Below are 17649 nucleotides of genomic sequence, written 5' to 3' on the forward strand. Positions count from 1 at the left end.
AAATAAACAGGAAGAGAGCACAACAGGGCTCTCATGTGCTGAGTTTCAGGACTGTAACCTGTGTTGCTGAAGAGAGAGCTATGTATGGATGCGAGAAAAACAAAAGGTTTGCTTTACCATTTGTGTTGGCGGTGTCCGGGAGCAGCCCCACACCGTATAGTCAGGCAGGGCCGGTGCAAGGATTTTTGCCAACACAAGCGAAGCTACATTTTGGCGCCCCCCCCCCACGCTTCTCCTCTCTGTGGTCCTGGTATCTTCTCTCTGCTTCAGACAATGGCTCGTTTAAGGACCATATTTTACGCCCTCTAAGACACACCTAGGTTTTAGAGGAGGATAATAAGAAAAAAATATTTTCCATTACACCTCAGGTCAGACCAGCAATCAGACCCCCAATGTTAATCAGACCTCAGCTCACAGCCCCAATCAGACCCCCAATGTTAATCAGACCTCAGATCAGCCCCCAATGTCAGCCATCAGACCCCCATGTCACATTTCTCCCCCTCCATGTCACATTTTTCCGCCCTCCCCCTGGGTGCGCCCTAAGGCGGCCGCTTGGTCTGCCTTATGGTAGCACCGGCCCTGTAGTCAGGACACGACTGTATAGCTTAGCGCCGGACGGCAAGGATTTACTTTATGTTTGTTTTCTGCTGTACAAACCTTTTTGCCTAAATAAACCTGGCAACCAGCCAGATTTTCAAGGAAACTGCCTGCTTACGGACTGTCTGTTTCAGAAAAAGGTGATCCCCACGAGCTAAAATCCTACACGTGGTGGACTCAGCAGGCATTTTCTGAAAATGGAGGAAATGTTAAAGGCCCTGCTACAGGCCAATGCCACTGAGCGGGAATCCAACCGCCAAGTCGCAGAGGCCGCTGCAGCACAACAGGTGGCCCAACAGGAGATGAATCGGCAGTTCGACGAGGCTCTTGTGGAACTGAAAAAGGGGTTCGCACCTCCTGCGCCAGGGGAACCAAAATTGGTACGTGCCTCCTACCACCTACAGAAGATGACACCTACTGATGATGTTGAGGCCTACCTTGCGACTTTTGAGAGAGCTGCTGTCCGCGAGGAGTGGCCAAAAGAACAGTGGGCTGGTCTAGTTGCCCCGTTTTTGACCGGGGAACCTCAAAAGGCGTACTTTGATCTCAAACCGGATAAGGCCCAGGACTATAAGATACTTAAGACGGAGATACTTGCACGCTTGGGTGTCAACATGGAAGTCCGAGCCCAGCGTGTGCATCAGTGGCGTTACTCCAGCGGCAAGCCACCCCGTTCTCAAATGTTTGACCTGATCCATCTCACTAGGAAATGGTTGCAGCCAGAGACCTTGACCGGCCCTCAGATCATGGAGCGGGTAGTAATGGACCGGTACCTGCGTGCGCTCCCTGCGAAACTGAAGAAGTGGTTCGGACAGGGGGACCCCAACACTGCAACCCAGTTGGTGGACCTAGTGGAGAGGTACCTTGCTTCTGAGGACTTGCTGAATCCGTCTATGCCCCACCGTGGAGTGTCTTGGGACGCAATATCACCCCCAGTATCTGGTAAGGTATCCTGGGTTTAAAAGCAGGGGTAATGTTAAGACTGATTTTGCAGCTAATGAGACTGTGGGTCCTAGACCTGGAGACTGGCCAAAGAAGCCAGGAAGGTCTTTGGGACCCTTCAAAGGACTGGGGGTAGAGCACATACAGTGTTATCGGTGCCATGCATTTGGGCGAGATGTCACCCTCATTAGACCTAGGGAAAATGTTAAGATGGTGGATGGGGAACCGGTGGTCCCTAACTGGGGGGTGTCCTTCCCCTACATGGCCCTCAACAACAATTTACTGTATCAGGTGATAAACGTGGAGAAGACAAGGTCGAACAGCTACTGGTTCCCAAACCCTTCCGCAGGGTCGTACTAGACCTGGCACATAGTCACGTGATGGGGGGACATCTTGGCATTGCAAAGACCAGGGAGAGAATCGCCCAGAGATTTTTCTGGCCTGGGTTGCATGCAGATGTCAGGCAGTACTGTGGGTCGTGCCCCGAGTGCCAATTGTCAGCACCGGCACCCCATTTTCGCAGTCCCCTGGTCGCTCTACCAATAATTAAGGTCCCTTTTGAACGGATTGGCATGGACCTGGTGGGGCCAGTGGTGAAGTCTGCCCGAGGTCACCAGCATATTCTGGTAATCCTGGACTACGCGACACGCTACCCTGAGGCCATCCCCTTGCGTAACACCTCCGCTAAGACTATCGCCAAGGAGTTAGTCCAGGTGTTTAGTCGAGTCGGGATCCCAAAGGAGATCTTAACCGATCAAGGCACCCCATATATCTAGGTGGTTGACAGAGATGGGAAAAATTGGGATTTTTTGCTACCATATGTCATGTTTGCTATACACGAGGTTCCGCAGGTGTCCACAGGTTATTCTCCCTTTGAGGCTTTTGTATGGTAGACATCACAGGGGGCTGCTAGATGTCGCCAAAGAAACATGGGAAGGAGAGGCCACCCCGTATCGAAGCATCATAGAGCATGTCTCCTTCAAGCAGGATCGAATCGCAGCTGTCTTGCCCCTGGTTCGTGAACATATGGAGCGAGCCCAGGAGGCCCAGAGGAGGGTCTACAATCGGGGAGCCAAGGTCCGTACTTTCAGCCCCGGGGACCGAGTGTTGGTACTGGTTCCCACGGTTGAAAGCAAGTTCCTGGCTAAGTGGCAGGGTCCCTTTGAGGTGGTTGAAAAAGTAGGAGAGGTAAACTACAAGGTCTACCAACCCGGGAAACGGAAGCCACAACAAATTTATCATGTCAATCTCTTAAAACCCTGGAAGGACAGAGAGACTTTGTTGGCCACATCTCCGACCGCAACAGTCTGGCGACCGGTGATCCCTGACGTCCCCATAACGGAGTCCCTATCCCTGGTACAACAAAGTGACGTTAGGGCGTTTTTGTACAAAAATAGAGACTTTTTCTCCCCCTTACCCGGACGAACCAACGTGATTCAGCATGACATAGTGACAGAACCTGGGGTTCGCATAAATGTAAAGCCATATAGAATACCGGAGGCCAGGCAAGAGGCAGTCGCAAAGGAAATAAAAATTATGTTAGAGTTGGACGTGATAGAAGAGTCCCACAGTGATTGGTCGAGCTCCATAGTGCTGGTCCCAAAACCCGATGGCACTGTTAGGTTTTGTAACGGCTTTAGGAAACTCAACAGTGTCTCCAAGTTCGATGCCTACCCGATGCCTCGACGAACTCGTGGACAGGTTGGGACAAGCCCGCTACATGACGACCCTAGACCTGACGAAAGGCTACTGGCAGATACCCCTAACTGAATCGGCCAAGGAGAAAATGGCCTTTTCCACTCCTGAAGGCTTGTTTCAGTATAAGCGGATGCCTTTTGGTCTGCATGGAGCTCCTGCATCATTCCAACGAATGATGGATAAAACTTTGAGCCCACATCGCCCGTATGCAGCTGCTTATTTGGACGATGTGGTCATCCACAGCCCAGATTGGGAATCGCACCTGCTCCGGGTACAAGCAGTGGTAGATTCCCTTAAGAAAGCAGGTCTTACGGCCAACCCAAAAAAGTGTGCCATAGGCCTAGAGGAAGTTAAATACCATGGCTACGTTATTGGCCAGGGACTAGTCAAGCCCCAGACCAATAAGGTTGAGGCAATTCAAAAATGTCCCCAACCGATAAACAAAAAACAAGTTCGGGCCTTTATTGGCATTACGGGTTATTACCGCGGGTTTATACCCGACTTTGCCACCATTGCCGCCCCTCTGACCGACCTGACAAAGGGCAGAGGGTCGCCATGGTTAAATGGAATCCTGAAGCTGAGGAGGCCTTCCAGAAGTTAAAGCAGGCCCTTTGTGTACTACCGGTGTTGGTAACCCCGGACTTCTCAAAGGAGTTTGTGGTACAGACAGACGCCTCTGAGGTGGGCCTAGGGGCTGTCCTATCCCAAACCAGAGATGGTGAGGAGCACCCAGTGGTATACCTGAGCCGAAAGCTGAACAAGCATGAAAAGAACTATACCATTGTTGAGAAGGAGTGTCTGGCTATTAAATGGACCCTAGACTCACTGAAATATTACTTATTGGGAAGGTCGTTTAAGCTCTTCACCGACCATGCACCCCTAAAGTGGATGTGTGACAACAGAGAAAAAAATAGCTGTGTGACAAGATGGTTTGTGGCCTTACAGCCCTTTAAGTTTTCAGTAGAGCATAGGTCGGGCAAGCTCCAAAACATTGTGGATGCCCTCTCCCGCATACATTGTATGCTGGGGACAGTTGCTCAGCCGCGGGGGCTAGAGCAGAGGGGGAGGATATGTGATGGTATGCGAGGCGAGGTGGTGGATGATAGGTATGTTTCACCTCGCATGCGCTCTGTTGTCAAGGACTGAACCGGAATCCGGACCGGGTTTCTCCAGCCTCTGTGGCAGGCTTGGTTCCGGTCCAGAGATTGTGGTCCACTGAAGTTCACCTCCAGGTTGACTTTAAATAAACAGGAGGAGAGCACAACAGGGCTCTCATGTGCTGAGTCTCAGGACTGTAACCTGTGTTGCTGAAGAGAGAGCTATGTTTGGATGCGAGAAAAACAAAAGGTTTGCTATACCATTTGTGTTGGCGGTGTCGGGGAGCAGCCCCACACCGTATAGTCAGGACACGACTGTATAGCTTAGCGCCGGACGGCAAGGATTTACTTTATGTTTTGTTTGTTTTCTGCTGTACAAACCTTTTTGCCTAAATAAACCTGGCAACCAGCCAGATTTTCAAGGAAACTGCCTGCTTACGGACTGTCTGTTTCAGAAAAAAGTGATCCCCACGAGCTAATCTCCCACAATGTGTATAATATATATATATATATATATATATATATAAGATCAGGAAGATACAATACATATATAAGATAAGATACAAGTTCATATATATAGATAAGATCAGATATAGACACACATTCACAGAGACACACACATACACACACATTTGTACACTTACAAGCTGCTGCTTCTCCATGCTCAACTTCTTAGAGTTTTTTAGGTGCTGAAGGACTTTACTCATGTGAGCTGCACATATGACCTGCACATATGATCAAAAGCTTTCTCAGCACTTCTAAATACTAGTGTTGAGCGCGAATATTCATATTACTAATTTTTATCGCGAATATTGGCACTTCGAGAATTTGAGAATTGGCAAATATTTCGAATATAGTGCTATATATTCGTAATGATGAATATTAGTTTTCTTTTTTTCCTTTTTTTTAACACAGTACACATCAGGTGATTTAGTGATAGATGAACATCGGCCAGGACAGTTCACGAATGTGATCAAATGTTCGTAAACCACAAGTTAACGGCGGGCCCCATACACTTTAATGGCAAGCGAACCTGAAAAACCGTCAGCTCATATTTGCAGCCACCAAATACTTAGTAGAAGTGCGCAAATAGTCCCACAACAAAAGGACAGTGATATACTAGAAGGGGATCGATGACAAAAATTCCAACCAAAAATATGTATCCTAATCAGGGGATATGTTTATGTGTCTTAAAGGGAAATTCTCTGAAATGTGCCCTAGAAAACTTTTATTTTAGGCCACGGGAGTACGGGCCTTAAAAATTAGGCATTCACCTGACATAAAAGAAATTCTGATTGTGGCTCGAGGTAAATTATGCTGTCAATGGATAAAAATTTTACTGTAGGCCACTGGACTACAGGCCCCAAACATTAGGCATTCACCGGACATAAAAGATCAAGTGATTATGTGGCCAGAGGTATAGTAGACGGTCAATGGATATCCATTTTACTGCAGGCCAGTACAAATACAGGTCAAATACATATATTTAAAAGAACTATAAAAATATAAAATTGGATTAAAAACATGGCTAACAAAATCCCCCCTCTTGAAAAAAAAACTAATGATAATAGTTGAAATTCGATAACACATGGTCGTCACTGGTGTTGAATTCCTCCGAGGCACCGATGGTATGCTGAGGTTTCCTTCTTTCTGTAGAGTCTCTACAGAAAGAAGGAAACCGCAGCATACCATCTGCGCATCTCCATTGAATTTGCAATGACATCCGAATATATTTCGTAAGGAAACGAAAGTCCTGCTTTGCCCCGTAAAAAGGACATTAAGCTACGGCAAATCTCAAGTAGGGTCTAATCCTCTACTGACCCCAGCACTTTAACGGACTGTTTCTCTTTTTGCAAGTTCATTACTCCTTTTTGCAAGTTCATTACTCACTATAAAGCTGACCGGAGGTACGATCATCTGCGCTGAAAACACATGGGACGCCACGCTAAGCGCAAAAATCCGAACACTCCACCGCTTCTAAACAGTGAGTAACCTGTCATACCTTATCACAGTGTACTAGCAAAGCTACAACTGTGAGACAAAGCTATAACTGTGAAAAGAATATATGTAACAAAACGTAAAGGATAATAAACCTATCTCTTTTTACATCAAGTATAGTGAAACATCCTATACTGAAAGAATCTCAGACAAACCGCGGACCAATACAGAGACTGTACCTATCACCCTATAGGCTGAGTCTCAGCACTATTGAAAGAGACATTCACTACTGAGATTCTAGTCCATGTAAACATTAACCCTTAGCATGGCTATATTTTAAATTAGCATTTTATGTATTTTAGAGTGATCAATTAGGTACTGTATTTATATTTAATAAATTCAATAATATTGGCCAGTGTTCGTGTGAATTAGATGTAGGTGTGCCCCTCTTATTTATTTGCATATCTGTTTTCCCTCAAAGGTTTGGGGTAACCTTTCCAGGGGGAGCACCCTTTTCCTTGCAACTTGGAGGGTGAGCCATCCCAATACATATGTTTAAAAGAACTAAAAATATAAAATTGGATTAAAAACATGGCTAACGAAATCCCCCCTCTTGAAAAAAAAAAACTAACGATAATAGTTGAAACAAGTGGTTATCACAGGTGTTGAATTCCTCCGAGGCCCAAAACATTAAGCATTCACCGGACAGAAAAGGCCTTTTATGCCGCTGCATTTACCTAAGACAAGGACCATTATTTGTTCTGGGTGGTGGTGGATATTTGTGGGCTGTCATGGGAAAGTTGAATTAAACGTGAGCTAGGCGAGTGCGCTTATCGGTCACGATCCCCCCTGCTGTGCTGAACTTCCTTTTGGACAGGACACTGGACGAGGGGCAAGCCAAGAGTTCCATGGCAAATTGTGCCTGCTCTGGCCACAGGTCAAGCCTACACACCCAGTAGTCCAGGGGTTCCTCGCTTCTCAGAGCGTCCACATCGGTCGTTAATCCAATGTAGTCAGACAACTGTCGGTCTAGGCGTTCCCTGATGCTGGATCCAGAGGGCAGTTGTCAATGGGTTGGCTGCAAGAATGATCTCATATCTGAAGTGACCAACGCATCTTCAAACTGCCCTCTTCTTGCAAGTGCTGTTGTATTGGTACCCACAACTGTTTCTCTGTGAGTGGAAATTCCTCTGCTAGTGCCCGCAAAAGCAGAATGCAGAATTTCTCGAGGCAAGGCCTGGAAGTGCTGCATTCTGACAGCACTCTGTGATGCTGGTCACATGTCTGCCATTTTGTTTTTGTACTGGGGGTTTAAGTATGTTGCCACCCAGTACTGGTCCTTGCCCTTTATGCTTTTAATCCCTCTTCAAACACTGGAGCATGAAGGCCCCCATTTTCACTAAACTGGAAGCAGTGGAGTGGCCTGGCTCCTGCTTATTGTCCAGGGAATTCATCCAGCATTACGACTTCCTCATCTACCAGATCCTGCTCCTCGATGGCTTGATCAAGGACACAACACAATGCACGCTCCAGAAAGAAGGCGTAAGGTACGATGTCACTGATGGTGCCCTGGCTGCGACTGACCAGTTTGGTGATCTCATCAAATGGCCACAGAAGTCTGCATGCGTCGCGCATGAGCAGCCACTGGGGTGGTGAAAAGGCACCAAGCTCCCCAGAACCCGTCCTGCTGCAGAGTTTATACAGGTAGTCGCTAACTGCATGTTTCTGGTGGAGCAGCCTATCAAGCATATAGAAGGTGGAGTTCCAGCGCGTCGGGCTGTCACAAATCAGACATCTGACGGGCAGGTGGTGTCGCCGCTGAACGTCAGCAAGGCAAGCCATGGCCGTGTAAGATCATTTAAAATAGAGATTTTCCTGGCCTGCCGCAAGACATCCTGGACCCCGGGGTATTTGGCAACAAATCGCTGCATGACTAAGTTCAGGACATGTGCCATGTATGGCACGTGTGTCATTTTGCCCTGTTTTAGCGTGCTCAGCAGATTTGCATCGTTGTCGCACACCACTTTACCAAATTGAGTGGGGTCAGCTACTGATCGGCCTGTGACCGCAAAGCTGAAATAAGTCCAGGACCGGTGTGGCTCTGGGCTTCCAGGCACAACAGCCGCAACATAGCATGGCAACGTCTCAACTGGCACGTCGAATAGGTTCTGGGGATCTTGAGGGGGGCACAGCGGAAGAGGCAGTAGCAGTGGAAAAGGAGGAGTCAGCCGAGGAGGAGACGGAGGATGGAGTAGGAGGAGGAGAAGAAGAAGCAGGCCTGCATGCAATCGTGGTGGTAATACCAAATCCACACGGGTGCCATGGGTTGCATGCTTGACGGCCGTCAGTAAAAGTTATGTACCTTCCCTGCTCGTGTTTGCTAGACCACAGGTCTGTGGTCAGATGTATCTTGGCACTGACACTGTGTGCCAGAGATACATTCACTTGCCGCTGAACGTTACCATATAACTCCGGATGCCCTTCTGGGAGAAATATTTCCTTCCGGGGACCTTCAATTGCGGTGTGCTAATGGACACAAATTTTCTAAAGGCCTCCGAGTCCACCAGTTTATATGGCAGTAGTTGGCGGGCTAGCAGTTCCGACAAGCCAGTCGTCAGCTGTTGGGCAACAGGGTTATCCAGCGTCATCATCTTTTTAAGCTCGAACATTCTGCGCTACCCTAATGCACTATATAGAAAGAATATTATTGGTATATCACACCCCTGCCTCAATCACTTTTTTTGTGGGGACACTGGTATATCACACCAGTAGAAATTATTTGTTCAAATAGCGTTTGTCACTCTGTGTAGCTGCGGTAACGCAGCAAACCCGCAAACAAATGCTGCACTACCCAAATGCACTATATTATACTTTCTATGTTAGAAAGTATATTATAAGTATATTACACCCCTCAAAAAGTCAAACTTATCGATAGCACACCTATACCAGTCCTTAAAAGGACTTTTGTGGCCCTATTAGCGTTTGGTGTCCCTAACAGTCTGTCCCTGCCTCACACAGCAACCTCTCCCTACACTGGCAAAAGACTGAATATAAAATGGCGGCCAGATCGGGTTATTTATAAGGTAGGGGGTATGTCCATGTGCTGAAACATCTCAATTGGCTGTCCTGTACCACCTGATGGATGTGTCATAGGTCAAAGTTCTTTACAATGTAGACATCGCCATATGTTCGCCCATTCGGCGAGCCGCGAACTAACAAAGTTTTCCGCGGAAATGACCGCCAGGCGAACCGCAGGGCCATCTCTACAGGTGATCATCCCTCCCTTCTTCTAGCTTGTGGGACAATGAGAAGGTTTTGTCACAGCTTGTCTACCCCTTACTATATAAGAACCTCCCCAGCAGCTAATTTCAAAAGTTTATTGCAGTTATGAAAGATACAGCAGTGTCATTGCTGTGCTCTGTGCTTTGTTGTATTACATTAGACAGTTAACTTACAGTCAGGTCCATAAATATTGGGACATCGACACAATTCTTACATTTTTGGATCTATACACCACCACAATGGATTTGAAATGAAACGAACAAGATGTGCTTTAACTACAGACTGTCAGCTTTAATTTGAGGGTATTTACATCCAAATCAGGTGAACGGTGTAGGAATTACAACAATTTGCATATGTGCCTCCCACTTGTTAAGGGACCAAAAGTAATGGGACAATTGGCTTCTCAGCTGTTCCATGGCCAGGTGTGTGTTATTCCCACATTATCCCAATTTCAATGAGCAGATAAAAGGTCCACAGTTTATTTCAAGTGTGCTATTTGCATTTGGAATCTGTTGCTGTCAACTCTCAAGATGAGATCCAAAGAGCTGTAACTATCAGTGAAGCAAGCCATCATTAGGCTGAAAAAACTAAACAAACCACTCAGAGAGATAGCAAAAACATTAGGTGTGGCCAAAACTGTTTGGACATTCTTAAAAAGAAGGAACGCACCGGTGAGCTCAGCAACACCAAAAGACCGGGAAGACCACGGAAATAACTGTGGTGGATGACCGTAGAATTATTTCCCTGGTGATGAAAACACCCTTCACAACAGTTGTCCAGATCAAGAACACTCTCCAGGAGGTAGGTGTATGTGTGTCAAAGTAAACAATCAAGAGAAGACTTCACCAGAATGAATACAGAGGGTTTACCACAAGATGTAAACCATTGGTGAGCCTCAAAAACAGGAAGGCCAGGCATCAAAAAAAGCCTTCACAGTTCTGGAACAACATCTTATGGACAGATGAGACCAAGATCAACTTGTACCAGAGTGATGGGAAGAGAAGAGTATGGAGAAGGAAAGGAACTGCTCATGATCCTAAGCATACCACCTCATCAGTGAAGCATGGTGGTGGTAGTGTCATGGCGTGGGCATGTATGGCTGCCAATAGAACTGGTTCTCTTGTATTTATTGATGATGTGACTGCTGACAAAAGCAGCAGGATGAATTCTGAAGTGTTTCGGACAATATTGTCTGCTCATATTCAGCCAAATGCTTCAGAACTCATTGGACTGTGCTTCACGACAATGACCCAAAGCATACTGCAAAAGCAACCAAACTGATTTTTAAGGGAAAGAAGTGGAATGTTATGCAATGGCCAAGTCAATCACCTGACCTGAATCCGATTGAGCGTGCATTTCACTTGCTGAAGACAAAACTGAATGGGAAATGCCCCAAGAACAAGCAGGAATTGAAGACAGTTGCAGTAGAGGCCTGGCAGAGCATTATCAGGGATGAAACCCAGCATCTGGTGATGTCTATGCATTCCCGACTTCAGGCTGTAATTGACTGCAAAGTATTTGCAACCAAGTATTAAAAAGTGAAAGTTTGATTTATGATTAGTATTATGTCCCATTACTTTTGGCCCCTTCACAAGTGGGAGGCACATATGCAAACTGTTGTGATTCCTACATCGTTCACCTGATTTGGATGTAAATACCCTCAAATTTAAGCTGATAGTCTGCAGTTAAAGCACATCTTGTTTGTTTCATTTCAAATCCACTGTGGTGGTGTATAGAGCCAAAAAAAATAGAATTGTGTCGATGTCCCAATATTTATGGACCTGACTGTATATCTATAATTCAGATAGTTAGAGGGAGATCAGTGTAGGTTAGATTGATCTTTAGTGTAGCTGATAGGTTCCAGTGCAGGGTGTTAGGCAGGTTCTGCTGTCCATACATACATGCTACAGACATAGTGCTGTGATGTCACAAGTTGCACGTATTAAGAAAAAATTGTGCAAATATATTGGAGCACTATCTGCATATAAAGCTATTCTAATGTTCTGCCGTGTCAACCATTTTTTCCAGTCTCAGGAAACTTATACCAGCTTGAAAAATGTAGTATAAGTGACCCACGCCTGTATTTTGCGCGCATTAAGCGAATATTACATTGCCGATTTTCGCAATCAAGAATATAATCTCAAATTCGCGAATATTCTGCAAAATATTTGCGATATATTGCGAAATTCGAATATTGCACCTGCCGCTCATCACTACTGAAAACAGCGATGTCCAGGAAATATTGTGAATAGCAGTTTATGTTATAGTTTCTGCCGTAAATTGTAGCAAAAAATATGTGAAGGCTGCTATGTACAATAAACAGCACAATTTGGCCTCCATCTCGGCACTGCTCTGAATCTCGTTATGCGACATAACTGCATTCAGGGCTGTGCAGGCGTACAGGGCTAGAAGCTACATTGCCGTCTCCTTGCAGTCCTCACTTTGCCTCATCAGTGGTTCACCCCTGCTGATAGCTACTTGGATGAGAATTCGAAAGCTCGGGCCGAATCCGAAAGCTCTGATGTAGTGGTGGCCGTTAGGGGGAGCTGAGCAGGCCGGCCTCCGTGGGAGCGGCACTGCTCCCTCCGACCACCTGGTGTCGCTGTGAGCAGCAGCCCGTGATCCTCCTGGCCCGGCCTGGCTGTCCTGTGTGTGGCTGCCCCTCTCTTCCTGCAAGTGGCCTCAGGCTCCCGCCGCCTCACCTCCAGATTCAATATGCCGGGCCCAGGCCGCAGACCGGAAGCAGAGCCCGACCCCTGTGTATGCTGCCGTCATGACCGATGCCCTGAGAGGACTTGAGGAGCCGTAAATACTGGGGGTAAGAAGGGGCCAGGCTGTGCCCACATGTGACTGTGCAGGCTGTCAGGGTTATGTAGTGTATATTATTTACATACAGTCTTATAAATTATAAGACTACACTAATATACACTACATAACCCTGACAGCCTGCACAGTCACATGTGGGCACATCCCTGGCATCCAAAATATATCACAGAGAGCTATACTGTGCAGTATAGCTTATAATGCACAGTATAGCTCTCTGTGACATGTATTGGATGCCAGGGCTGTGCCCACATGTGACTGTGCAGGCTGTCAGGGTTATGTAATGTATACTATTAGTTTACATACAGTCTCCAGTTTACAGGAATCTCCAGGAGTGGCATCGGCTGGGCAGATCAGCTTCTAGGATCTGGGCACCATGGGCACTGTGTTGCCCTCACATGCTTCTTTATGCGTCACAGCAAGGAGATTGGGGCAGTTGACAGCAGGGCTCTGGCTGGAGGTAGCACTTTGTGAAAGGTTGTCACACAGGTTGTCAGGGGCTGGGAGTCGAGAACATCTTGGTGTGTAACCTGGTGTCACTGTGCTGTACAAAGGACCTGCTGAGCATGGTGCCTCCACAGAGGGCAGGGAATCAGATTGACTGAGGAGGGCTTGTACTTTGGAGAAGAATATGTGGCTTCATGTGACAGAGGAATGGCACAGAAGATTGTGTGGATGAGGATACGTTGTGTCTCCAGGAGATCTGCCCCTGACATCTCCAAGTGACAGACCCTGCTGGACCCCCCAGGCACCCTGCACACATTATAAATGCACAATATAGATTTCCCTGATATGTATTGAATGCCAGGGCCATGCCCACATGTGGCGAGTGGCGGTGCATTATACACAGCAGCACGGTGTCCGGTACTCACAAAGACGTGGTAGACAAATGCCCAGGCCTGGGGTCTCTCCAGCACGTTGCACAGGTAGTTATGCAGCCTCTGGTACTTCACGTTCCTCCGGCAGCTCTGGCTGCTGTTGTACGATAGCGGCTTCCCCAATAAGCTCATGCAAGCTCCCTGCTTCCCTCGGTGGCTCTCCTGCAAGCCCCCTCCCGGTCCCACACCGCTGCCCCTGCCAGTGTCACTGGTGCCCAGGAGAAGCAGCCCGTCCCCTCTACTGGAGTTCAACAGCACCCTGTTGCCCCGACCCGACCACATCTTTCATGCCGTAGTAACGGTCCCTACCCCTGCCTTTACCTTCAGAGCTGCTTTTTATCCAGAGCCCAGAGCCTCCCACATCACCTCCACTATGGTTGCAGGACATTGCATCACCGGCGTGGGCACAGAGGGCTCCGGGTGCATGCACAGAGCAGACCTGGGGACAGGGTGGCAGCGCTTCCTGGCTTTAGACTGTCAGATCTGATCACAAGTTGGCACCAGCCATACATACAGGAAGGCTCTGTGTGCAGGGTGCCAGAGGGGTCCAGCAGTGTCTGACACTTGGAGATGTCAGGGGCAGAGCTCCTGGAGACACAACGTATCCTCATCCGCACACTCTTCTGTGCGATTCCTCTGCTCTGTCACATGAAGCCACATATACTTCTCCAAAGTACAAGCCCTCCTCAGTCAATCTGATTCCCTGCCCTCTGTGGAGGCACCATGCCCACCAGATCCTTTGTACAGCACAGTGACACCAGGTTACACACCAAGATGTTCTCCACTCCCAGCCCCTGACAACCTGTGTGACAACCTTTCACAAAGTGCTACCTCCAGCCGGAGCCCTGCTGTCAACTGCCCCAATCTCCTTGCTGTGATACATAAAGAAGCATGTGAGGGCTACAGAATGTCCATGGTGCCCAGATCCTAGAAGCGGATCTGCCCAGCTGATGCCACTCCTGGAGAGTCCCTTGCTGCTCTCTGTACAGGAGGGGACAGTGATCACACTCTCTGCATCCAGCAGGCTGCTCAGCCTCCACACAGGCAGCTCCCAGCAGTCTACTGTGCCTTCATACATAGAAGCCTGAAGGTCACTTCCAGGCAGCTGAAACTCCATGCATGGTGGTCAGAGTGGCTGTGAGAAGCTTGGAGCCCACCACCTCCAGGCAGCTGCACTTCAACAACTTTTCCAGGAGAACCCAGCAACTCTGTGACAGCAGGAAGGGGGTGCCAGTCACTCACCTGTCCCTGTGCAGCCTGCAGCTCCAGTCCTTCTCCTGGTGCTGCTGCTGACATAAATTCAAGGGGGACAGAAGGGGAAGGGGGTGAGGAAGAGGAGGACAGAGGGGGAAGGCCAGGTACTTACAGGAGGACTATATCTGAGTGTAAATTAAAGGGGTTGTTCGGGTTCAGAGCTGAACCCGGACATACCTCCATTTTCACCCCGGCAGCCCCCCTGACTTGAGCATCGGAGCAGTTCATGCTCCGATGCTCTCCTTTGCCCTGCGCTAAATCGCGCAGGGCAAAGGCATTTTTTGAAGATCTGGTGACGTGCCGGGGCTCTCCATGGGGCTGCCAGGAAGCCCAGTGACGTCACCGTCACTGATGGCCGGGATTTAGCGCTGCCCTAGCCAGTAAAACAGTAATATGAACAATGGGGTTCTACAAAAGAGCTATTGTGGGGCAAAGTTCATATTCGTGTTTACACACGTGTTTTAAAATGAATGCTTTCCCCTTTTATAAACAAGTAAATAATGACGCAACGCTGTGGGGCTGGTGTGCAACTTTTTCCAGGGCTGGTTTTTATCCCCAGTCCGGCCCTGGAACCAAATAATAGAAAAAAAAATGAAATAAAGGCAAAGACATAATAAAAATGAAGATAAAAATAAAGATAAAAATAATCTATAGCATTTTTATCAATGTATCTGCAAAACAGCTATTTCCTGGCTGCAGAGAGTGTGTATAGTGGTGTAGGGCCCACCGTACAGATACAGTCATATATTACCTGCTCACAAAGCAGCAAGGTGCTACTAAATGATTTAATATGGGGGTCCCTGCAGCAACTTTGAGAAGGTAGGTCCTGGGGAAAAAAGGACACTAGCTAGCTCTGCCCTATACCTAGAAGTCATCTCAGCTCTGATTGGGTCGATAATAATAAACTGGGGAGTTTCTGTAATAATCTATCAAGTTTTGCATAGGAACATAAGCTGGTTGAGATGCTGTACATTGACTATATGTATGTAGTGCAGTACGTCTACTGTGTTATTGTGCAAGAGGAGGAAACTAGGGGCCCACCGGGGGATTCACCTGTACCCCTGTGTACCAGGCCAAAAAGGCAAAATAGTGGCCCAGTGAGGGTGGGGACATCATGATAAGTCCACAGAGTGGCCCAGTGACATAGTGGTGAGGTGTCAACAGCATGAGGAGACCACAGAGTGGTGATGTGGCAGCAGGAGGTATATTTCCTATTAATACACCCCGTAAATAACTGTAGTACAATGTAACTTCACCACAGAACGGCAATTAAGACCTTTCTTTTTACTATTAATACAACCCCCAAAAAAAGTAAAACAATGTAACTTTAATGCAGAGCGGCTAATAGGACGTACATATCTTTCCCATTAATACACCCCGTAAATGGCTGTAGTACAGTATAACTTCACCGCTGAATGGCAATTATGACATATATTTTTTTTTTCCCTATCACTACACCCCCCCACCCCAAAAAAAGTAAAACAATGCAAAATTCACAGCAGACTGGCTAAAAGGACGCATGTATCTTTCCTATTAATACACCCCAATAACAAGCAATGTTTGCTGGAATTACTGATGTATCATATAGTGCAAACAACCTAAAAGCAGCAGTATAACTGCAATTTGGATTCCCAAATAGTACAGCAAGGTGTAATAGAATCGCTCCTATTACCCAGGCTGTACACTTTCCTATTGCACCCTGTTGTCCTTTTATAGTGTGGATGATGCCTCCCTATCCTTTCCCTACACCTTGAATAATCTTTCCCTGAACTTCTAAATTGATTTTTCAGCACAATAAAGTGTTTCCTAGCACTGTCCCTAGCGCCTGCTGATGTCTCTCCCTGCACTAAGTACACTGGAAAATGGCTGAATACAAGATGGCTGAGGCTATTTATAGGGCTGTGACATCACAGGGCTGGCTGGCTGCTGATTGGCTGCATTTATAGCATTGTGGGTGATCCCTCATTCCCAGAGTTCTTTGCTCCATGTCCTAACACGTGCAGCAGTCAATTTAGGAAAAAATGCAATTCACTACCAGGAAGCGCGAGAAAATTTGGCTTTGGTGCTAATCGAAATGTTCCTGAAATCTGGATCGAATTCCAATTTGTCTATTTAGATTCGCTCATCTCTACTATCTACATCTACTTTTGGTGATCCATACAAGTTCACAGGCACACAGACAAGGATGCTATGAGGAGACTACAGGGGGTCAGTGCCCGCATTGTTGGTGAGAAGATTTTTCCTTTGGAGTAAAGCAGACCCTTTGACACTAACTGCAATGCTGACCACTACCAATGAGGATACCATTTTTAATTTAAACAGTGGTGTGCTTGGATTTTTGAGGTTCACCTGTTGCACTCCAAGTCCTTACTTGGTTTATGACCATTAACTTATGTTCGGTGTACCTACCATACCTGTGTTTTTATTTATTGTGAATATACCATTATGTCACATGTTTGGTACATGATATATTTTTTATATTTTATTAATAAAATGTCAATAATACTATGTTTTGAGAACATGATTATATTTATTGTACAGCAAGATTCAAGAAAAAAATGTCATGCTTCCGTCTGCCTTATTTCTGCCCCATTCAAACAAACCAGTTGCTACCTAAACACTCTACATATATTTTGCAGTATATTTTGCTCATACTAACAGGGCGCACATGCTTCTGGAAGGGTTAAATACTAATAGTGTAGTAATGTAAGATCTTTAGGGTAAAAGGTAATTTATAAATATAAGAAAATGAGATATGGATTTTGTTCTCAGTTTTTTAAAGCAAAGATCCTCTATACAAAAATTCAGATATTTAATTTTACATTTAACCTGCAACATACAGTACATGTAACATGAGAAACACATACACACCTTGCAACTCATAGCTGATGGCCTGCATGCTGCTTTCCAAAAGATGTTACCACACCTATTGAATCATTCGCTGTAAAGAGAACTTCTGTAGCTGAATACAGGAAGGCAATATGTTTCAGTCTAACTCCACCCTTTGAGCTCATCTCTAACTGCATCACAGTAAGGAAATAACCTTTACTTGTATGACATTGATAGTCATGTACTAAACTTCATGTGTTATACATAGAGCATCTAATAATTTACCTTTACTATGGTTGGTTTTGGAAAAA

The 17649-nt window shown here is 46.6% G+C and overlaps 1 protein-coding gene across 3 annotated transcripts in view; it reads right to left on the minus strand.

The window, feature by feature from the left end:
• The window catches only part of LOC122921143 (capping protein, Arp2/3 and myosin-I linker protein 3-like), a 782130-nt gene extending 764697 nt beyond the window's left edge, over window positions 1–17433 (minus strand). For 2 of the 3 annotated variants that reach the window (XM_044271159.1, XM_044271158.1), the window contains exon 1: window positions 17381–17433. In XM_044271159.1, the coding sequence (XP_044127094.1) occupies window positions 17381–17408 (28 nt within the window). In that variant the 5' untranslated portion in view covers window positions 17409–17433. The remainder of the gene's footprint in view (window positions 1–17380) is intronic. The other variant, XM_044271160.1, reaches the window with a different exon arrangement.
• Window positions 17434–17649: the final 216 nt, after the last annotated feature.

The sequence above is a fragment of the Bufo gargarizans genome, chromosome 10 (genome assembly GCF_014858855.1).
Source record: "Bufo gargarizans isolate SCDJY-AF-19 chromosome 10, ASM1485885v1, whole genome shotgun sequence".
NCBI classification, from domain to species: domain Eukaryota; kingdom Metazoa; phylum Chordata; class Amphibia; order Anura; family Bufonidae; genus Bufo; species Bufo gargarizans.